Raw genomic sequence first — 25,908 nt, forward strand, 5'->3', positions numbered from 1 at the left:
TATTTGACTGTACTGAACGTGTTGAAAAAAAAAAAACACGTAATAGTACTCGTGAATAAAACGAGAAAGTCTTTATGGAGTTAGTGAATAAATGACGTCGACTAAGCTTCTTGAAAGCGGATTAGTTGTTGAGTTGCTGAGCGTAATAGAGAGACATCACTGCTACTATCCTTACTGGATATTACACAATGGTGATTCCTTATGGATGGATAATTTACAATACACCACGCACACTTTCTGTTCAAAACAGTTAAATTAATAAATCAATAGTTATCTAACAATACCATACACACTTTTTATTTTATTTTGTAACGTTTTGCTTAAAATATAAGCCTGTATCCGAGGATGGACGAATTTTGTCGTGTTCGTTAAGTCCAGTGACGACTTACCGTTTCGGTTCTGACAATGAACAGTTTACCTGTGTTTTTGAGAGTGTTACATTATATAATTTAATTATTTTCTCAAATAACTGTGATTACAAAATTTTAGTATACTACAATAAACCCTATCTCTCTACTCTATTATGTCCATTAATTTTTTATATGCCTAATTGCATAATTCAAACTAATCTCTGATCATTGTATTTTAAATGCTCCCCAATATTGTGATTTATTAAAACCTTTTCATTTTGTTACGTAACAAAATTATAATATAATATATTATAATTTATGATATATTTCAAAATTTTATGATATTTTTAATACAACAGCACACCTGTGTACTAAAAGACTAACACAGGTATGCTATATAAATATATTTTTATTTTTATTAACATCCTTTGATTTCAAAGTTACAGATAAAATCTGTACGTAAAGTGTAGTACTTGCGACTAGACAATTAATATAGTGAGAAACCAAAACCCTAGCAGAAAGCTATGTTATCTGCTGAAAACGCAACACGTTTTAACACAAGTGAAAACAACCGTGAAATAACCAAATAACTTTATTAAATCAATGAAAGTCTGGTATTAATCCCACTAATGGTGACCATGTTTAAGCCGTGTCCAATCTGTCAGATTGCTTTGAGGTCTAGAATGTGCTTGACGCTGTCACAGATTAAAAGGAGACTTGTAACACCACGAGTAGAGTATATCCACCAGTCGTCTCATCCCACACAACACTTACTTTCATTACTTAACTTTTAATTGCAGAGATTGCGAGATTATATATGTAGTATAATAGTAATGATTAAGTCTTAAAATGATCTACGAGCTTTTGATTAAATACAGGATTATGAATAGTACGAAATAGTTTTTCAGTAAAACTGTAAAGTATTATTCTAAAAATAAACATTGATCTTTAAAGCATCTTAAATCTATAGACTTGAACAAGAATTTAGACATTCAAAAGTATTTTAGCACAAAAAACCAGTTTAATAAAAACCCCTTATAATGAATAAAAATAAAATTCTATTGGAGACTAGCTGTTGCACTCATGGCTTTTCACTCAATTTTAATCATCAATGTTACCGTAATATATCATAGAAATTTACTTTGCGTCTAATGTATTGGCCGTGGCATGTTTCAGTTAGGTTTATTACAACGATGAATAAAAAAACTTATATTTATATAAAAAAAGTCTCGGAAACCTACTTTTTAATGCGTCCAATTCGGGTTTATGTGATTGAATAAATCACCAAATATTTTACATATTTTCATTGGCACTACTAAGTTTCCCTGTGCCAGTAAAAAAATAATAAAATAGAGTTAATTTATTCACCAATCATATTAATAATTTATTCACATAAATTTGGCTCCGCTTAGTTAGAACTTAGACGAACTTAGAATATAATATATATTATATTTTAGGACTGAGAAATTTGCTAACTTTAAGTACCATCGTATTGCTCTGGAATAAAGAAGAAATACTTACTAAGATCATGCAAAATTTGAAAAATAATTCTTTCATAGTATTCAGTGTACATTAATCAAAAATAATGACAAGGAGGCCAACCAGTTTCAAGTAATTTACTGTTTTTATGTTTCCCTAACGCAATCTAAAATAATATTAAGTAATATTAAGATAGTAATTTTGCCTTAAATATTTTCATTAAATCATTGGTCCAGCACTGTGTACATTGTTTACAATTCAATGGAAACAAAAGATTGTCCCTTTTGACAAACTTTTGTTAAATATTTCAAAAGCACTTTCTGAAATTTAAATGTTAACTAAGGATATTCAACACTTTCATTGTTTTTTTCCAAAGTATTCTGTGAAATGCTTTGATATTTATCTTCATATAACAACCCTCGAACTATGCAGACAAACAGAGATATACGAAAATTTTTAGTACTTTATTCTACTTCTTCGAGAGATAGGCTTTGCTATTTCTCATATAATTAAATGCACTATAACTAAAATTGTAAATTAATATCTACAATATAAAAGCTTGATTAAATAGTACTTATAAAATACATGATTTCTTTCAAATCTATACTAACCTAATAGTTTAAAATTTATATTGGTTTTATGATTTTCTCAGATAGTTTACTCATATTTATAAACAATATTATTAATACATGAAACCATATCTTACGGCTTTTACGCCTGAAAAGAGGACAGATTAAAATCCCAGAACGTCATATTTCATAAAGCAACGATGTAAAGAATAAAGTCTAATTTAACTTTTAAAGATAGATGGGAGTAATCATTATGTGTACATTATTTACACTCTGAACAGATGAATATTTAAAAACTAAAATTACTAGTTTATTGTTGTTGATATTATGGTAAATAAACTCGTTTTGATGTAAGAAAATATACAGAATGTGTGTACTAACTAGTCATATAATTATTAAGTATTTAGTTTCTTTGTACATATATATATATATATATATATATATATATATATATATATATATATATATATATATATATAAATCTATATATAAATATATATAGATCTGATATTCCCGACATACTGAATGGCAGACTCCGCTACAACAGCACCGCCGCCAGCCGCTCCCACACCGAAGAAGGCGAAGGCCGCGGCCGCCAGCAAGAAGCCCCGCGTCAAGCCTGCTCACCCTCCGACGTCGGACATGGTGAACGCGGCCATCAAGAACCTGAAAGAGCGCGGCGGTTCGTCGCTGTAGGCCATCAAAAAGTACATCGCGGCCAACTACAAGGTTGACGCCGAGAAGCTGGCCCCTTTCATCAGGAAGTACCTCAAGTCGGCCGTAGCGTCCGGCGCTCTCACCCAGCCGAAAGGCAAGGGCGCCACCGGCTCGTTCAAACTGTCGGTGAAATCCTCCGGAGAAGGAGCCAAGTCCGCCGGCAGCGAGACGGTCAAGAAGGCCGCCAAGAAAGCACCGGCCAAGCCGAAAGGCGGCGAGAAGAAGCCGAAGGCGGCCAAAAAGCCTGCCGCAGCCAAGAAACCGGCCGCCGCCGCGACCAAGAAGGCCGCTAAGCCCAAGACTCCCAGCAAGGCTAAGAAGGTCGCCAAACCGCCGACCAAAAAGCTCAAGTCACCCAAACCGAAGAAAGTAGCCGTGAAGAATATATTATATAACCCGGCATGTGAGAGATCCGGGTTCGACTCCCGGCGGAGCAAGTACTTTTTGTGATTCAATGTTTATTAAAATTAAATAAGGCTATTGCCATTTGTACAATTTAACGTAAATAAAAGTCGTTTGACAGGTGTTTCTTCTTCCGATCATATGTTAGTTTGCTTATTTAAACGCATATGTGACAGATATGGCCAAAATACAAAATAATTGCATCGGAAAAAGTAAGCGCTCTCTGTGGTGTAATCGTAGCACATTCACCCGGCAAGTGAGAGATCCGGATTCGACTCCCGGCGGAGCAAGTACTTTTTGTGATTCAATGTTTATTGAAATTATATATATATATATATATATATATATATATATATATACACTTATTTATGTGTATAGTGAATTCGCTTTTTAAATTGATCCTCTATATATAGTAACATACTTTTGGGGGAGTTCGATAACTTTCTATGCACAAAAAAATATTTATTTATTGATTTAAAATTATATATATAGCTAGCGAGTTCAGTTGTTAATAATTTAACTATACAATGATTAGTTATTAGTCAGGAGATAACAATATAAATTAATAATTTATTGTGTATTATGTTGCGTATAACCTTTCCTTACACTTTTATTATCGTTCGTAGCTGGCTTTCGATTAAATGTCTATGTTATTGTTGTTTATGGAAATAATATTATTTTTTTAAATGTATGATCAATTCCTTCGTTAAAAATTCCTTTAGACTACAATATTGCAATGTTTAAACTTTATGCCATTATTGAATTAAAATATCTTTTGCCAAGGAGCTCAAACATGTGGTAAACTAAACAATACAGGAATTGTCTAAATTACATTTCTGTTAAAGTGAAAAATTAAATCATTAGGTTTAATTTAGTAACTTATAGACATTTACTATCTTTTCAGAGTAGCTTTTTAATGCGGTGTTGTAATTTTGCGAGCTCTATATTCAACTAAGCATAAAGAAAATTATAGTTGTAATTTGTTTTTAGAGTTTGTTAACAAAGTTATTTTAACATATCTTAGTAACTTTATGTTATAACTGACTCTAGGTTTGGTTCTTGGAATTAGGAGACCAACCAGACTCTTTCCAAAAGTCCTATTTTAGGATTTTAAGATGATTCATAAATTGGCATGTCTCAAAACATATCCAGTTCAGTGAAGGTAAATATCTCAGAGGCCGATTAATGTTGTTAATGATCAACTTATTGGATAACTATCTTATCATATAAAGGTGCGTTAAACATAATCTCTTCACATTAAATCTCTATTCACTTTGAAACATCTACTTAACAGCAAAACATAGTTTGAAATTATTTCAGATGTCCAACACTGAGCACATTGAGTGCAATGTTTGAATAGAGTTATTTCGTCTATTATGACAACACTGTAGCAGGAAGCAGTCCAATTAAAAATATTGAAGGCACTTCACTCACTCATAAGTGGAATACTCAATATAAATGTGCTAATAAGTGAATATTCCAATATTTGAAAAGCATGTAGGGGCAAAAGCTTTTTATGAAGTGAAGGGTTCCCAATACACAGACGCTGCTCATGACACCTGCAACACTGAAGTAATTTTAAACAATGTGAGTAGTAAAAATGAATAGGGGGGGTGACAACATTCAAAACAATTCAACTTGAAGGTTTGACAGTCCAGTCTAGTGAACCGATGTTTAGATTCCACATGTGATCTGATATAAAGATACTCTATAACATGTTGCGTATAACTAAAACTCGATGACATGTAACTTGTAATTATCTTTCACAACAACTTTCAGGTTTTATAAAGAGTAAAAATCATATGTTTTCTCGGTTAAGTATCAACCTTAACATTTGTCTGGTCCATGTTTTCAACACGACATCAATTGGATTAAATGAGTCATCAAGGTACAAGATACTCCAGTTATGGTAAGATTTTCACATGTTCTATTCATAAGTGAGATTAGGTATTGTCCCTTACATTGTGCACTGCAGGTTGAACTATGAGTCAAAGAGCTTGACAGATCTTTTTACGCTCGATATCACTAGAAGGAACTGACCTATTATTACGTTAGTAAACATTTTTAAACTGGTCTTACGGTTTACCACTATGGTAACAAGAAAACTTACTGAAGAACAATATTATTCAAAATTAATATGATAAAATTAAATTCTAAAATATAATATGGTAACATACATATTCTAATTAAATTATCTATGTCCATGAAATTGTACATGAAAAATAAGTAAACATTGGTGTTGAGTCTCTAGTATTTAGTCCGAACCAATTCTCAGTGTTTTCGCCATTTTATAGTTTATGTAAGAGATACCATACGATAATTGAATGGTAACAGTGTAAGGTAACATGGTAATAGTATAAGAGATTTTTATATATACCTGCAGGCTATATATTCTTGCTGAAGGCAACCAAGAAACACAAAAAGGATATACAATAAGGCAGTAAACTGATTGAAACTACAATGGTTTCAATACAAAAAAGCACACACCTTATTTAGTTTTTACAATTTAAATGAAAATATTCATTTTAATGAAATCAATACCGAAGAAAGCAAGACGTCCTCTAAACTTGGAATCCATTCACCATAAACAATGTATAATGTTCTACGCTTGATAATTTAATGAAAGAAAAGCGATATATTTTATTTTATCAAATAAATTTCACCTACTTATCACAACTTCTTAAGAACTATTAGAGGTTCACAAGATGTGATCGAAATAGACTCGTTAATCCCAGGCAGAGATAACGAGGTGGAAGATGATGAAGTGGTGTAGGAACAGGTTTGAAGGGCTGAAAGAAGTTTCAGAAGAGAAAAAGACTGTAAAACCTTGTATAAAGGAGTTTACTCAACATTTTGATATAACCTAATAAAATGTGTTCGGATTAAATTTGCAGTAATATTATATTTAGTGTTTTTTAACAAACTGAAAATATATTTATGATAACAGCGTTGTCAGTCAAGTACTTGAAAGAAAACTTCATAAAAAGAGAAATATTGTTTATTTCAAATTATCGTTATTCTAATAAATAGTTTCAATATATTCTTGACTGAAAAATTTAACAAATAAAAATAAATAATTATGACAGAATTTTTATTGTCTCAAAAAAAAAATTATCGTTCCGCTAATACTTTAGTGGACTGACTCAGATTAAGAAAAAGCACACGAGAGTAAATTACAATGGTTATAAATATGTGTTGACATATTTTCTAGATTGTGGCATCATGGTAAACTCAACGTTGATATCTGAAGTAAAATTTACTAAATCCAGAGTTACTCATACACATTCAAAGCCTAAGAAATTGCATCTGAAGCCACAGGTAACTGATATTCGCGCATAAATGAGAAGCTAGAATGACAGAAAGTAAGTTAAAGTCGCATAGTTGTAAATAAAGATAAGCAGAGATGTAGACACAACAAGGTGAGAGGGCGCAAGCAATAGTTTTTGAACTCCCATTTTTGATATAGCGGGAATTATCAGTTGTTGTCCACTGAAGAAGTCACCTTGATAGGTGATTTGTTATTAAAATAGAAGCAAAAATGTAGATGGTTAATAATTATAGTTATAAAAACCCTTGTGTCAAGAAAAGTAAATTTCGTAATAAGTCCTTACTAACAGGAAAGCTGTACATGTATGTAGAACAACAACCCTTAGAAAAGTAATTCTCTTAGTGGTCTGAGTACAGTTTGTATAAGAGAAATTTTAACAAACACCATCTATTCCTGGTGAAGAAGTCTGCTGCCAGAATCCGCTAAGCTCCGGCTTATGAGTTCTCTTGTTCTATCTGTATTTTATTACTGCTATCCTGCATACGGCAACAGTATCTTTAGAGGAGACATAGATCGGATTCAAATACTGTAAAACTCTGCAGTTCGATTCATTTTCAATTTGAGGCGCTTTGATCATGTGTGAGATGCTGTCAGTTTATCCCCCATGGAAAATGTATGCAGGATCCTGACATGTGGCATGATCCACAAGGTGCTTGCGCTGGGTGAGCCGTGGTACCTGATCGAGAAGCTCCAATTTCGGGAGGAGGTCTCTCAACGCAGTGTCCGCCATGGTGACCTGCTTCACTTTCCCAGAGTCAAGCATGAGTTTGGGAGGAGGAGCTTTTCTTACTTTGGCCCAAAGTTGTACAATGACCTCCCCCAGAACCTTTAACTGACTTCTGTTACTGTTTTTAAAAGTAAATTAAGAAAAATGATTGTACAGTAATTTATTTGTCTTGTTTGGGTGTTTTCTTTAGTCTATAGGTTTTAGTTTTTATTTTTATTTCCCAATATTGTAAATAGTGTAAGATATGACAAGAGTTGTTCTGTAAAGCAGTTGTTATACTGAGAAACGCTTGCAATAAAGGCATTTTTATTTATTTATTTATTCCAGTGAACGGCATTTCGTTGCAAGCCTGCCGATGTTTTCTGTTCTGCGAATTGTGTTTGATTACGGAATGCCCATTGTTTTCACTGATATACCAACAGAACCATCATGCACGCTAAGATACATCTCGGCATACAAGTGTGTCTGTTTATTCTCTTCATCAAATTCTCAGATGAAGTTTTATCTGTAACTGATGAAGTGACAATTAATACCCAGAATCACATGGTTATAAAGTTAAGTTTTGAGTTTATTATGGCTAGAAAAGAAGAGATATTCCTTTGTAATTGACGCTTTGAAAGTTTAATTGTGTAATTTGGATCGAAGTCATCGTTGAAAGCTTAGAACATAATGCATGAGGCCAGTAATTTAATCTATCAGTAATGGTAAGTGTAATATTATAATATTAGTCTTATCCCAAAGTACATATTTAGCCAAATGGTTTTGGCTGTCATGGTCCAGCAGCTTTGAGAAAATAATACTTATGGGTTGGAAATTGCGTCTCCAGCTCTACATGGAATGTTATAAACACGTGTTCACGTCCACCTAGTTTCTCTCGAGTTAGACGTCTACAAAAAAAGCTATATACAATTTAATTCACTAACGAGTTAACAAATTAAACATGTAACACTATCTTTATAAAAATAATATTAGATAATTAGTACTTTCCATCAATAATTAGTACTTTTCTTTACATAGTACCAAAATCAATAATTTACCCATTAAAACGATAACAAACTAACTTATTTTTTACATCATTCTACAATATGATAAATAATTAAAATATATGTATATAAAAATGCATTTGCATGAAATAAACTAAAAATCCTTGAAGACAGCAATTACCAAATGAGCTGGTAAATTTAAGTCGATATATTCGAAAGCAAACAAATTACAATTATCCCTATTAAACATAGCTTACTGAATTAATTGGCACATAATGTTGGACACAAATTCCAAGTGTAACCTACTGACAATTGGAGTGGAATATTCAAGACAAGGGAGTGAATGTAAATACACAGCCTGAGTAATGGATTACTCTCCCACGGGTTATCAATCTCTGGCATGCTTCGCGATAAATATCCCTTGCCAACTGGGAAACAATTGCTACGATATTGATTTATATGTTTGTAAATGTTCACTCCTTTTGTTATTTAATCTTTTGTATTTTATATATTTACTTCTTACTATGAATGGTGAAAATTGTGTGTAATATATTACATGTCCAACATTTTCATATTTGCTCTATAATAGTTACGTAAACGTACAACTAAATAGTACAGTTTAGGACATAATTGGAAATAGAATTATGAGCAATCCACATGCCACAGCATTGCTAAAGATTATTATCTATTATTATGTATTGTATATTGTTAAGGATTGAATGATTACCATTATAATCATTCAAACACGGGAAACACCAAGAAGGTATTTCAAGGTTTCCTTTTACCAAAATTAAATTACAAAATTTTATAATCTAAAGTGAAAGGATAGCTGTTTAGTATTTCAATAGACTGTATAGCAATAAGTTATAAATACGTGTTGGGTGAGTAGGGTGTAAATTGTATTCTTGAAAGTTGTAACGCTGTAACAGAACGAGAAACTATATATTTCTACTTCATTTTAATGGGAAATGGCAAAAATACGTACCTTTTAACTTTTAAATACGTGACGGAAAATACATTTTCATAAAATTAAACGGTAAAATTTATGTATATGCCTTATTATACATATTTAACAACAGAAGCTTCCTACTTCGTCAGTGTAATTAAACATTTGTTACAGTTAAGTATACAAACTAAATGTACAGTTGTTTATATGGGAAATATCGTACCTGTATGAACGTAAAATATCTTAAAATTGAATAGTGAGCTACAGATTTGAAACTTTCGTGGTTTCATTTGTTAACAGGCAAGATTCTAAATATTTTTTATAGATGCTTCATTATTTACAGAGACAAGATCGAACTGAATGATTCGATATAACGATCAATATATTTAGAGGATAATTAAAATTTAATTCTCATAATATTTGTTGGAAAATGAGTAAAAATAAGCATTGCATATTTAAAATAAATGTTTAGCGCACTTAATGTAAGACTCGTTGTATAGCTGTAAATGGAATGCAATATTATAAGCAGACAATAAAATCTAGATTTTACTGAGGAACCAACGGAAGATACTTAAACATAAATGAAACGAATATCCTTTGATGGTATCCTGGTTAGAGGAGTGATATGCCAAGATGATACATGCACGATTACCGAATTCTAGTTTGTTTATGTTTACACGAATTATATAAAGTGCCATACATAACTTTATAAATACCTCAATTCGTTTCCGAGATAAAAATACATTTTGCTGCAGGTACTACTGTATCAGTTCTGTAACAGTTGAAGTTCGTGCAGTTGTTAGATAACGAGGTGACACTCGAGGCTCCCTGTATTGTGTCTCTATTGTAACAACAATACAAGGTGAAGTATGGACATATCCCCCAATTTGAGACGCTTCGGTTTTTCCACAAAGGGAATGAAACATTGTAATGGGGAGCAACTATATATCTTGATGCTTTACAGTGTTAAAATACATAGGTAAGTTGACAAAATAATAACCCGTAGTACTTTGCAGTATAGGAAAGTTTAGTGTGATAGGATAAGTTAGGTCATTAAACTGAGAGTTTATTTAGTAAGTGGAGGCAAAAAAGACTAAGATGAATTTTTTGAAACTATAAATATAGGTGATTTAGAATTCAGGTGCATCAATAAATGACTGACTTACACTACATCTAAATGTTTATCATGCACATCATATCAGACATTGAGTGAGAGTAGTAAACCTGCATAAAGCGGTCTTTAAACAATATTCACAAATAATTCGTAGTTAGGTAGAGGACAATTTAAATAGCAAAAATATTAAACTACAATACTTATTGCAAAATTTTTTTTTGCCTTTCACAAGTTTTTCTTTCATTTTCACTTTACAAATTAGTATTCACCAGAGTATTCCCAAAATTCCAAGTAGCATCTATTTCTTAAAGAAAAAAAAAAACTAGTAATAACTGTCTTGGCAAGCTACAATAATGGAAATATCAATTCAATTTGTATCCGATTGGTGTTTTATTTGAACAGATACACAATAATAAACAAAATACGCTCTAAATTAAAGTTATATTCGTATCTAGGTAACAACGAACTTGAATGGGGGGCAATAACTATAACAATCGCCCTTATATGACCACCTACGCTCGAAAGCGCAAAATAGTTCTTCGCCTATTGTTATTAAAACCATGAAACTGTATAGTTTTCATTATTCAAGCAACTACCAACAAAGCTTTGCAGTTTGGTTCCACGACTATCTTTATATGAACTGCACATTTCTAAATCAACGTGTGTGAAGAGTGCTTAAGGGGTTTTAATACTATCGTACAGGTATATTTCCAATTTATGAATGTAATAGTCATTGAATTCGAGCGGCGAAGAATGATCATAACAGTTCCTTATTGAGACTATGAAAGGCTCGTCATATTATGATATTCATAACGTTTTGCAGATATATTACTTATTGTTTCGGTAATTAGGTCTCTTTACATTTTAGTCATATAGAAGCATAAAGACGAGTGGTATGTTTTATTCCCCATTACATGAAAATATAATACTATAAAGTCATCTAAATTTTTTGGAGATTGTTTGCTTAGTTTGTCTTTTTTTACGAGATATGACTATGTTTAGCGTTATAAAAGTAGCGATAAGTTAGAAATGTTGCATTCCTATTCTGTTTCCATATTATTTATTTTCAATTTGTTTATGACAGACCGTAGTAATATAGTATTTATAAGACCCGATTCAACGTCTTAAATTTGTTTTTTAACCTTATTTATTCAAGCAGATTTTCTTCCATCATAAAAAAGAGTACGTGACTTTCTTTTTGACAAATTTAAGTGCTGTGATTGAAAACGGACATACTGAATTATATTTTATCAACGAACTGTTAGCATCTCTCACTACACAGACAGATTTAAAAAGGAGATTTTGTGTAGGACTTTTCTTGCATGGTTAGGTAAATGAACCGAGATAAGCTATTTATGTGGGACGTAAATTTATGGAACATTTCTGAGATCCTACTAAATTTGTCTGCTTTAAAGTTTTACAGAAAGATATTTCCTAACATAATATATCACAAACCAGCAAAGATGTACAAAATGAATAAGTAAAATGTTATGAGAAAGAGCACAAGGTATTTTGGTCTTACACGTTACTATTCTGTTAAGCCTTTTACATTAAATAATTAATTGTAAAAACTGGTCACTGAGCAGTGTAAGCTTTCCGAATTTTTACCTTAATGTACATCTTTCCCCTTTATTTTTATTTAAAAGGTCATCGTATAGGCCAGTTTCCAATGAGGACGGACAGAGTATAGCTAAAAGGGATATCAGATTTGAAATAAAGATCACTTAATGTGGCAAACATAAATTCTTTGTATAACGTATAAGGCCAGTGGTAGTATGTTTGGGTTAATACTTAACATTTTCTTATTTTCCCTTTAGATTTTGTAAGACTACGTAAAAAGCTTAAAGACTATAATATTTACTTTTCAAAAACATTCCGTGATATTTATCATGGAGATTAGACAAACAGTTTATGTCTTTAAAAAGGTCCGTACATTAAAATTTCATCGTAAGGTCACCAATTATGTCAGTAGAAGATCTTGATATATATTTAAAGTGGGCATGCCCGTAACACCATATTACTTCAGGAAATCCGTTGGTAAATGGCGGATATAAGTTATTACTAATATTATATATAAGGATATGGTCTTTAGGAAGTTATTACGGGAATATTATGTGAGTTTAAGTCAGTTAATATTTAAAATAGTTAATGAAAAAGTATTGTAAATATATCAAGCTTACTGTCACACCTTTGTGTTGATATTTAAATATTGCGCTAAAAAATACAAATCTGAATATTATTAATTACCAATCAGTCTAGAAAAAAAACATTGTATTATTTGTATATGGATAAAGTATATTGATTGTATTATTTATTAGTATATTTATTGACAGAGTGTAAGTTTAAGGGCAACTGAAAAAACCTAAACGTTTTATAAAAACAATGAAAACATTAAATAGTGATTGTTACTGGCACATTTTGCATTAGATGGAAACGTAGATGTGTCCTAATTCGATTAAAGAATGAAGGGTCTCTGATGTGCTGGCATTTTTAGGAGATCTGAAATATTGAAGAAGTTGTAATTAGTTTGGATGTAAAGAGAGAACGCAGGACCGCGAAATATTACACCTGTAATGCCGATGTCGCTATCTCTTGGAAAATAATGTTGTAGAAATTTATCAGATATCTCAACATTGTATTGCCATCTTATTATTCTTTAATATTTGACTTTCAGTAGTGTAAATTATTAGCTTTTAACTATAAATACTATAAAGAGCTAAAAATTTGTTATATTTTAAGTAGTTTATTTCATAGTTTATGTAGTAATTTTTAGTACAGAGTAGTATTTCACTGCCCATAGGATATATAAAAAGTACTTAACATTACATAGCTTAAGAATCAAATTTAATGGTAATAGAACATGATTATTTAGCACAGTAATGAAGTTAAGGATATTCCATATATAGATATCTGCAAAATCTCTGTTACACTAGTCGAAGGTACCTGTATTTCTTGGTATGATAATGACACAAGAATAATTCAGAACCCTAACTTTTAAAGATATTAAGCGTTAGTTACACTGTTATTGTAGTTATAATATGTTTCGTTAAGACCAAATTTAGCCAGGATGGATCTTAATTAAGTAAATATAAAATAAATTTAATAATATTAATACGACTAATTAAAAAACATTCATTTAATCCTTTTTATGTACAATGATACTGCAGGACTTTAATAATTATTTGAAAGCGTCTTAAAAGGCAGATTGTATCAAACACAACACGCCTACATTATGAATTGGAGAAGCATTTATTACACAAAGAAATGAGTTCCGTCTTTCATTTCAGTTATTCTTTTACAATTATTGACAGAAAGATCGGAAATCAAGGAAATGGTTGTAATGAAACGCTTCAGCAATATCTGAGATGAACAAGATTATTCGATAATTTGCAAGATATTGGATTTTTATCATCTCTATCTAAAACCGGTTTGTCAGGTATATATTTTGTTATGTTGTATATTATGTACAAAACAGACTGCTGAGGTTTTTTAAATATATATTTTTATTCTTTTCTTTGTAAAAATAAAGATAATAAACCTTTGCCGTAAAAAATACAATCTTAGGTGCTCTTAAACGTTTAAAAAAGCCTTGCTATATTTTTTACACAATATGTATTAAAACAAAATGTGATTTACATGGTTTAATTATATAAATTTCCCCACAAATAGGTGTAGAATTATGTGGGATTTTTACATTGAAAGTATGGCTGTCAATTATATCTCCGTTGGGTAAATTGCGATGTGCTTTTTGTGTTTCAGATAACATAAAAAATGGCTTTAACAATATGTGTTACCTCTCAGTAAGTGAAAAAGCAGCTTAACAGGGCAGCTTACCAAACTTAACTTGCAATGAAGTATTTTGTGTTGTTTCAACCAATTTTTTTCTGGTTTGAATCCATAAAATATTGATTTATCTTATAAATCATTCTAAATATACTATATAAATGAAACTAAGTTGGCTTTTAATAAAAAAAGTTGTTTATCAGACTGCCTATAATATTGTTCTCTCACAAAATCACTATTAATTATTATTGTCTTCCTATTCACACATGAGTCTATTTTAACACTGGCACAGTCAATAATGTCCATTGATTATTAAACAAATTTCAGCTGTTCAGTGTATTACCACTAATTTTGTCACTTAAAAAATTCACTTCTAAGGTTAAACTCAAATAGTTGCGTCATTACAGCTCTTATAAAAAGAAATTGGAGCTTCTAGAAAATTAAAATTCCATAACCTACTAGACAAGAGGAGTAGGGTCACATAGAAAAAGAGGAGTAGGGTCACATTGTCCACCCACCGCTCATATAAGGGGGTGTGGATGGGGCAGTTCAACAGACCTGACCCAACCCACTGCGCGCTCTCTCTATAACGGAACTATTAATCTATTATCCCTTTTGTTATTTTTAGAGACCCCCTAATGCTCAAATCAACTTGTATCGGAGGTTAACCGTTTATCTGGTATGTGTTCAGCCACATTCACACTTAGTCAGCCAACACTTTAAGAAATTAGTTCTAGTTATAAAATTAGGGGACATTTAAAATTAATAGATATAGCAGTGTAGACAGACAGATCTTATTATATTACACTAAAATTCTTCAATCACAATTATTTGAAAAAATATTAAATTATATAAATAACACTCTCAAACACAGGCGAACTGTTCAGCGTTCAGAACTGAAAGAGTAAGTCGTCACTGGACATAACGAATTCGACATAATGTGTGTACATCGGAATACAGCCATATTTTAAGTAAAACTAAACAAAAGTAAAAAGTTTTTATTGTATTTTTATATAACTAATTTTTTTACTACTTGAACTGTTTGAACAGAACGTGTACGTGGTGTATTGTAATGTATCCATCCATACGGAATCACCATTGTGTGATACCCAGTAAGGATAGTAGCAGTGGTGTCTCTCTATTACGCTCAGCAAACTAAACAACTAATCCGCTTTCAAGAAGCTTAGTCGACGTCATTTATTCACTAACTCCATAAAAGACTTTCTCATTTTATTCAAGAATACTATTATGTGTTTTTTTCCAATGCGTTCAGTGCAGTCACATATTGTCATTAAAGACAAAAACCGTTAAAATTTTGTCAATAAATGAAAATTTTTTGTCCATTAATAATAAAAATATTATTATTCATTTGAAAAGCAACATATTAACATCATTAATAGTATCTTCTATGCTGTATAACTAACCTTAAAATAAAATCATTATTAGTAAGTTCTACAATAACTTTCAGTTTTCAATATTCTATAATAATATTCTATATTGTTTAAAATGTATAAAACTAATTACATAATATAGTTCATTATTTTATTGCTAGATAATATTCAAAAAGCTAAGATGTAGAATTACATTTACGACTAATGGCCTCGGTTGCGTTTCTGTAAAATTTTAGATATTATTACTTCATAATGGCATTTAGTGTGAAAATTAAATATCTACATCGTTATTAGACTTTTCTAAGTGATACATTCATTTCGAGAGCTGATATATTAACTTGATCTGGTCTTCATTTGACGCTTATCGGTTTCAGTCAACTTCAGGGATTGTAACTGACCGATTAAATCCCTAAACTGGCTTGTGAAAGAATCAAATATCCATACCAATGGTATAGACTATCTAAGATGTCTTTAAACAATACTGTGCAATATAAGTCACGAGAACTATTTTTAGGCCCGAGAGGGATGCTAGGTTTTGGAGTTTTAAGTACATATATATATATATTCTTTAAATTTGTATAAGTGGCAATAGCATAATTTAATTTTAATAAATAACGAATCGCAAAAATACTTGCTCCGTCGGGACTTAAATATATATATATATATATATATATATATACATAAATGTTTAATTTATATATATATTTGTCTATATATATATATATATATATATATTATATATATTATATATCAATGTTTTGGAACTATTTATTCCCGTTATCAATATTGAGCAATGAATCTTCCTTTATTTTCCTGCCTTTTAAAATACTGGTGACCAAGGTGGTTCCGAACGTTACTGTGTTGATTAATCCTAAGTAGTTTATTTTTTTTCTTTAATAATTTGTATATGCCTTAAGAAAAAGTATGACACAATAGAATAGGCAAGTGTTAAGATAAAAAATTTAGGCTAGTAGGACAGTAGGATTTACATTCCTTTTAGCACGACGTGTCTATTATTTAAATATATCCTCTTTTTTAGGTGGGAACGTAATTAATGTAGTCCTCTACAATACTTTGCTTTTATTTATCTTATTTCTTCTCTCTTGTCTGTGTGCTAATTATATTCCCACCTAACAAAGAGGATGAATTTCAATTGTTGAAACGTTATTTTCTACACTTTTTAACACATAGTAATGGAAACTTTCCAATATCATATTATCCTTTCACGATTTCTATCGTCAAAGATAACATTAAACAAAAATGTATGCTGATGATTCTTTAACTCATTCCTGATTGAAATAATACTGGGCAACGTGGACTGGTTTCTAAAGTTAATTTTATTCTAAATATAATAGTTTGGGAATACATTCTATGCAGCGTAATTCATTGAACAGAGCATATACGTATTTATTTAAGGACAGATAACAATTAAGAAGGCAACATCTTGGCAGACGTAAATGATGACAGGTTTACTTCATTTTAAGTTTTGAATAAAAGTGTCCAATCGTAATTTATCGTAATAATGTAGAAACATTTCCTTAGGTAAAAAAATAAGGGTATAAATAAATAATGATTCGGGCATTGTTTTTCCTAAAGTCTTGGTGAGTATAATTTATAATTATTGTTTAAATTGCTTTTAAAAATCTGTAATTTATCAATATGATAAAAAATCCTCAGTAAAACGTCGATAAAAATCATGGTAATAATGATCTGATCTATTTTGTAACTTATGTTTTTTTTACTTAATAGATCTATGTTAAAGGATACCAAGAGCTAGAAACCCTATAATAACCCTTAAGCTTAGAACATATAAATACAGGTGTGAATTGAAATTAAAACCCTTACATCTGTTATATCACATATGACATTTGTGATAAGTTTTATAGTAGCTTCCGTTTATTTGAAAGCTACTGATCAACTCAAAGTTTAACACTTGAAACTAGACTTGTAAAATAATACAATTTAACCAAAAACAACCATGCCCTGGTTTAAAAGTTATACCATTTGTTGAAAATTGTTGTAGGTTCATAATTTGGAGAGAACTGAGTGTTCTAAACCGTAAAATAAACACATAACGTGATGAAATCAAAGAACTTCTTGTATTAATCCCACTAATGGTGACCATATTTAAACCATCTCCAATCTGCCAGATTGCTTAGAGGTTTGCAATGTGCCTGATGTTTTGCAAGATTAACGGAAGGCTTTTGACATGCAATTAGTGCGTATACAGGACTCGTATCATCCCACCCAACACTGTCCTTTAATAACTTAACTTTTACGTTCAGAGCTTTCATGTATAAAAAAAGCAAAAACCCAGTGGTATGGTGTTATATTCCTTAAAGAATATGACATTTTTATTACGCCTTCTAGTTTACAACGGCTTAGTCTATAATAAGACCTGTTTTCAGTCGGTATTAAAATATGCAATTAGGTTTTAGTTCAGTTAAATTGTAAAGATAAATTCTGGCACTAATCATAGAAATTTTTTGAACTTTTATAAACACTCACTTCATGAAGTTTTTTATTCTATAAGAACTTGGCACCAATTTTATATAGAGATCCGTAGCCAATTTAGTTTATCACTCATAATATAATTTTACAGAGCCCTTTTTTATTTTTCAAACTTAGATTTACATATAACTTCAGTTAGCATAATTAAGTTAAGGAAGTTTAAAGACATACTGTCATATCCGGATTTTGGCATGCTGCAGCATTTATGGCTCGAGTGAATTATATTTTCGACACCACAAGTGAGTTTACCTTGTTGCTCTGATTAAACAAATTTTCAATGGGCCAGGAAGTGTCAAAAAGTCTTTGGTTGAAAGTGGTGTCCCTCCAGCCCTTGAAATGTTGTTCCAGTCTTGGATATTTCTAGTGAAATAGTAGTCGACTGGTTTTGAGTCGATAAAAAATATATACATACATAATTATATACGTTTTCTTCTATCAAAAAGTATCTACATCCAGCAGTTTAAATTAACTTGGGGGTTTTATGTATTTACATATTAGTTTGGTCGAGCAAGAAAATGAATACACAAGTCGATCTCAACAACATACTTTGGTGAAAACATGTCAGATTTTTATTGTTTTTATCTACTTTAGGTCTAAAATATTTGTAGTGCTATTATAGTGTTTGGCTCAAGCCGATGAAAACATATACATACATTTGTTAAACTGAGAAACTACTATATTCAAAAAGGATCAATTCACCACGGAAATATCCTTCGAAAGTTCAATATTTAAACTTTAGGCTTTGTATTATATACATTTCAATATTATTCTCACTGTAGCCCGGGAGAGAATAGCTCATAGTTTCTTTTTCTCTGTTTAGATATTACTGGTACAATTTGGATTAAAATTTATGAGGTAGGTTTTATTTGCTATCGGGGTTACGCTATTAGTCCCGCATTGTGTACTTAATTATAACATTTAAATAAAAAAGTTTTTCTCCCTCTATGACAAACATGAGCTGAAAATGTTCAGTCAACCTTTTATATCTCTTAGTAAGATTATTTTAATCAGCTTAGGTTAACAATCGCTCAAGTAGCTGGAAAAATTTCATTTCTGCCTGTATGTCTTTCCACCCAATACCTATAGAACTAGCTAAGCTATAGACGTAGCATTTGAAATTTAAATTATAAGAAATATAGAGTTTGGTTAAGTTTTATGCAATTCTATTTAATTTAGCTGAGTGTTAGTGAACATTGTTACATTTTTCTTATGATAACTTGAAAATTTACCTAATAACTAAATTTTGAAAAACAAACTGAAAACAATATAATGACATAACACTCGTAGCCTCATGAAATAACATAAAGCCTTGAAGTTTTGAATGAAACCTCAACGAAATTTGGTGTGGTGTAATGGTAGGTGGCAATTAGACAGAACAAAATGTCAGAAATTCCCTCATCTTAATATGTAACAGTATATATAAGGGATAACTGTATAAAGTATTGATAAGTGATTGGTATACAGTGTGTGTTCAAAATCCTATGCACATTTAAGAGATCTTGTAAGCAGTAAGATATACAGCAAAGATTAAGTGGACAAAGTTTTGTTTTCTAATTACAACACCAAAAAAATCTAAGTGGCTAAATAAATTATTGGTTGCGCCGTTCACTCGCTGAACTCAAAAACGTGAAATCTGGATGAAAAGTTTTCTAGTTTCTAAATATTATATTTGGAAATTTTATAAGACCTTCAAATAGTACGGTAGGGTTCAAATCCTGTTACTACGCACACCTTTTTCTATATTTATCTTTCTCGTATCTCTTATAATTTCCACGATCCGTTCAGTGAGCATAAATAGAGCATACACTTTATACTCGTATAAGGATTTTTTTTAAGTAAGAAGGTATTTGGGAGTGCCAAGCATGATAAGATATGATAACTAGTTTATTTTTTTAACAAAAGAACAGTGTACATCGATGCCGCCGTAGCTAACGCTTAGACTTAAAAGAGAAAAAGAAGTTATTTGTTAACTCCATTCAGGATTAATTGTTTCTAGTCATCAATATATTAAACAGCTAATTATCTAAACCGGTCTTACTACAGCTGATATATTTCTATAAAGAACTGCAAAAAAGTTTATTATTATATACATTTTGTATAGTTTTTCCTTTAGTGTTGTATTAGTGCCTGCTAAGTTATTGATTTAATTTCCAACATTATTACTATTTATATCCATATATAAGTAAGTACGTGGTAAATTAAAAAAAGGGCTGTATAAAATGTGTGTTTGTGGTGTTTAAAATTATATTTTCTGTCTTGTTTCATAAAAGAAAAGTTCTACATTACATTACTGGTTCTACGTTAGAGAACCGTTTTCAACCATTTATAGATTGGTATATACAAATTTAGTTTTTTTTAGAGAGCGTATGTGAAGTTTTCTGGCTTCCACAACTCTCATACACTTCAATTATGGAACTTTAAAGATATATCAATGTAGGGTTTAAATAGTCATTAATAAATTTAAACTCATGAAAAACACACTCCGTGTAAATCTACGTGGAACTCGTAACCCTTTGACAATTATTTTCAAAGTCAAGGTCAAAATAAACAGTGACAGGCTGTTTACTACAAAGTATTACTCACATGACACATCGCGTGTAAATGTGAAGCTAGTATGACAGGAAGTAAGTTAAAGTGGCGTTGTAAACAGAGATCGGAAGTGCTGTAGACACAACGGGCGCGAGAGGGTGCAAGCAACAGTTGTTGCGCTCCCAGTATTGATTTACAGCAGGAATCTAGGCGCAACAGTTGTTCACTGCTTTATTACTTTACGCCACCTTAAAAAGCAATTGCTTATAAAATCATTATTAAATCTTTTCATAGTTAAATATAGTTATAAAAAGCCCTTACAGTCGAGACTTTTTCAGTGCATGCTTACAGGAAAACTCTAATATTATTGATTGTATGAAATAATCCAATACGATATTGTAAAACTAGAAATCCATCAAAATAATTCGTGACAAATGGTCAGAGAAGTGATAATTATAGAGTAGTTTAACAAACATCGCAATAAATGCTCTCGTTGAAGTTCACAATATATCGCACCTGTTCTGAGAATCATGTAAGGTTACGGGATGCAAACAATTCTCAATATAATACCAACATACAAGCGTATGCAGGCGTTTCTGTTTCTTCTACTAATCAAAATCAAAGGCTTCCAGAAACCTATATCATTCAATAAATATATTAATGCATTTTTGTGTACAATGTACTAAAAGATTGGAGGATACTAAAAAAGTCTTGAGATGTCTGTTACTAAATATGTCGTTAAATCGAGGTAAGGATAGTCAGAAGCAGACAAATAAAATTAAGCTTTTTAAGCGTAGCTTTTTGAACTAATTTGGAAGGGAACGTTAAACAAAATTCTGAAGTGTAACCCATTGACAACTGGAGCGGAACATTCAAAACAAGGGAGTGAATGTAAATACACTGCTTGAGTAATGAGTAATGAGTAATGATTACTCTCCCTAGGGCTACCAATCAATGCCAGACTCCACAAAAAATATTCCATGCCAACTGGGAAACAATAACAAAAACATTGATTTGTATATTTGTAACAGTTTACGCTTTTTGTAACCTAATTGTTTGTACATTTTTTTACTACTAAAGGTGAGAATTGTGCATAATATATTGAACTTTCTATTATTCTCTACTCGCAATCAAGTCGGTCGATAACCTCTAACACAATAGAATCGATATGATATCAAAGGTATTCAAACTCTTTTTGCAATATGCAATAGAAAGCGTTGATCTTATTATGCAAAGAACATACCATTTAAAATAAGTAATAAATTTCAAACTCGTGATAGTTGGGAAGGATAAAAAGATATAGATGAAATATAAAGCGATGTAAAATAGCTGCAATCATAATATTATAACGTTTTCAGCATTGTAAAGGAATTTAAAGAATATTTCTGGTTGTTTTTAAATTTTTAGGATAAAAATATGGGTATGGCCAATTACACCCTAGCTAATTACGTATATTCTAATTATAACTTACACTACTTTTTAAATCGTAATAAACATATTTTATGGAGTAGTCCACTTTTCAGTGAATTTTCTACGATGACTAATACGTATACTGTAGTTTAAAAAAGATTTCTTTTTAATGTAATCAAAGGCTCTCTCTAAGGTGTATGGCATATATTTATTGAGCCTATATAAACATATTCCATCTGAAAATATTATTAGAAGAAATTGTGAACTACGTTTTAGATTTTTACATATTTTAATGTCTACGCAAGCGAGATAAATGGGTATAAATATAAATGTATATATATATATATATATATATATATATATATATAAAATACATAAATGTATTTATATATAATTATATGTACTTGCCTAACTATTGAGGGTACGTATATGACCTCCTAAATACTTTTACGATCAGGGAAATAGGTGTCTACCTCCACAGCGTGTTGTAGTCCTGTTTCCTTACGTTCCAAACAACCACTTTCTTCTAAGATCCTGTTCCTCAATTCTTCCGAATCCGTGGTTTTCTTTTATACACCCTATCTTTAAGATAACCCCAGAAAAAGAAATCCTGAGGAGTTAAGTCGGGGGAAGGAGCGGGCCATTCAATGGCACCTCTCCTTCCGATCCATCTTTGAGGAAACATAACATTTAAGTAATCCCTTACAATATTCCTGTAGTGCGCGGGTGCTCCGTCTTGTTGAAACCAGATTTGAGCCAAGTTTTCACCAACAATATTTCGAAGAGCTGGTATTATACGGTTTCTGAGCATGTCAATGTAGGAAACTCCGTCTAAAGTTCCCCATAAAAAAAGGCCCCACAATTCTTCCACGTAATATGCCGGCCCAGACATTCAACTTTTGTGGGTGTTGCGTGTGACTTTCTATCATCCAGTGCTTATTACTATCAGTCCAGTAACGACAGTTGTGTATGTTTACATTGCCATTTAACATGAATGTAGCCTCGTCTGAAAATACAATGTCATTTAGAAGGATTTTATTTGTATCTAACTTGGTCATCATAATTTCACAAAACTCAAGACGCCTGTCAAAATCGTCTTCGTTTAGATCTTGATGCAATGTAAATTTGTATGGCTTGAAACCATTTTTATGAAAAACGTTTTGAACAGAGCTTTTGGACATATCATGATTGCCTGCAACCGATCTGAGCGTTTCATGAGGATTCTCAATGAATGACTGAAAAACTTCCACACTAGAATCCTGATCGGTTGCACTTGGTGGACGACCACTTCTAGGAAGATCAGAGACAGTTCCATGAGTTACAAAACGGTCTATTGTACTCGTAACTGTTGATTTTGATATTAGGTTTCGGTTTGGAAATTAGTCATTGGTGTTGAACTTCACTGTGAGACCGTGTTAATTCCCCCCAACCACGCATCATTAATATGGTAACTCTCTCACGTTCACTAAGTGCCATAACAAAGAAAAGATAAAACTAAGTTGAAACAAATTAAGAGTAAAAAACTGTTATGGTCTGTCTTTACTAACGAGTAGAATGCCACTAATAACATCTAACTAAAGCAAGAATGGTTACTGCCTGCGGGAATACCCCTCAGAAATAATTAAAATTATTATTCTGCAACAACAATTAATTATTAAACACAGTGTAATTATTTTACAGCTGTTCTAGGCTAGAATAATATTAGCAAGAACAGTGCTGCCACCAGCCACAAATTTTAGGTCATTTGAGAAATAACACATCTCCAGGAGATGAGGTGTTTCTCAAAAGAATGAATATTTTAACATCTGCTATCACTATGGTTACGTAGTGGAGATGTGGTGTTTACTTAGTACTGGATTCGCCTTGCCTTCAACTACACTTTGGCATGCCTAACTCATTATTAGTAAAAAATGGACATGAGGTGTTTCTCAAATAACTGATTCAATTGTAAACGGTTTTGGGTTAGTAAAGTTAAAATCAAAAAGCTCATCAGTGTATTTTTTTACATTAACCTAAGTTGCAAACTCTAGCCATCTTTGAACGGCTGTCATTTTTGACTCGGTTATCCGTTTGAGGTCAGGTTTGTGGCTCTGTACTCTACTAATACCTTTGATTTGATATGCATATCAACCTATGCTTACATTTAAGATTTTCTTCTGACTCCTAGCGGGCCGCCCCCCTGAGGAAGTAGCGGATCACTGAATATGTGATAAAATAGATTTTTATGTCCAGTAACTTTGTGTTAGGTTTTGTAGCTCTATGTTAAATATTTTGAAAAATATTTAACCGACCCGGACTTTTTGGACACCTATATATATATAAGTTTATTAGTTAGTGCATTTACTAAATTTCATATTATAGCCAAATAAAAATAAAGACTTTTTAAACTTATTAAAAACAAGTTTTTGGCATTGGTATTGGTTATCTTTTAAATATTCGATTTTATGACAATATAATTATAGTTCTCTACGAATATTAACATTGATTACAACGTTGGGTTTCTAAATATAATAGCTTTGGTTATTTCCCATTTTAAAGTAGTAAGTCTGTACCTTAAATAATTTTGTCTCTATTTATGTCCCCAGTGGTAAAATATATGGTTAGGAAATGAATTTTACTACAAAGTATCTTTATTAAAGAAATGTACTATATAGTTTTAATTTAGCAACGTTCTAGATCATTAGATAAAGTGATAATAGAAAATAAACCCCAATAATTAAGTAAAGGTTGAGCAAACTATTTTAGTATTTTATAATACCTTGTTTCCTACTGTAGTAGCAAATTCCTGTTCTTTTAATGTACAATTTAACTCTGATAAGTAATAATTTATAAATGTCTTTATAGTATCCATGGCAAAGAGTGATTATCACCTGTATCAGGTTTTGTTCCCTGTAAACATATGAGATGACAAAAATAATGGAATATGTTATCATTTTAATTTTTAACATATGGATGAGTAAACAATCCTTCAACCTATTTCATACATGTGCTTAGCATATAAGTGAAAATGTTATTGTTTAATATAGTCGATTTGTATCGGTATCATGTAAATTTACAGTTTTCACAGAGATTAGTGATTGGAACCGGTCATTTCAGCTTACTAGTGTTGTGTTAGGTGTCGCGAGAGGTAGTTCTAGATGGGATCGAAGGATTGCGCTATTTACAACTGTTTCAAGAAGACTTGTATGTTTTAATAACCTAACATCGTTGTCAGTATCAGTTTAACACGAGGAATTTATATGAAGCGGTGGTATAAACTAAATTGTAAAACTACACAATAATCTTTGCCATACATTTGCCCCAAAATGGAGGTAATCCATTGTTATTTATTATAACTTTTCAGCACAAAAAACTAATAAACTTCTTTAAATGAAAATAGCAATAGGAATTTGTGTAAGTTTACAAATATTTAAACTTAATGCCAAACACTTCAAATATAATGCGTTTATTGAATTAGCAATAAAACTTTAACGTTTAAATTTTAACCATTAACGAAAAAATTACAGAGGATTGCTTTAGGAGATAGATGTTATTACACCTCCTCCGCTTACGGTGGTGCAATTGATTTTTGGGTTTATAAAATACATTTGTATGTTAGACTTTAATTCTTATCACTCCTAGTGAAATTGCAGACATTTAAAGTATAAAATTCAGGAGATTTTGTTATCG

At 31.2% G+C, this 25,908-nt stretch overlaps 1 protein-coding gene across 1 annotated transcript in view; it reads left to right on the plus strand.

The window, feature by feature from the left end:
* The first annotated feature begins 2,923 nt into the window (after positions 1-2,923).
* LOC124366774 (histone H1-like) overlaps positions 2,924-25,908 on the plus strand; it is a 50,338-nt gene continuing 27,353 nt past the window's right edge. The window contains 1 exon segment of the mRNA XM_046823374.1: positions 2,924-3,484. Within this exon segment, the coding sequence (XP_046679330.1) occupies positions 2,924-3,484 (561 nt within the window).

The sequence above is a fragment of the Homalodisca vitripennis genome, chromosome 7 (assembly GCF_021130785.1).
Source record: "Homalodisca vitripennis isolate AUS2020 chromosome 7, UT_GWSS_2.1, whole genome shotgun sequence".
Lineage (NCBI taxonomy): Eukaryota > Metazoa > Arthropoda > Insecta > Hemiptera > Cicadellidae > Homalodisca > Homalodisca vitripennis.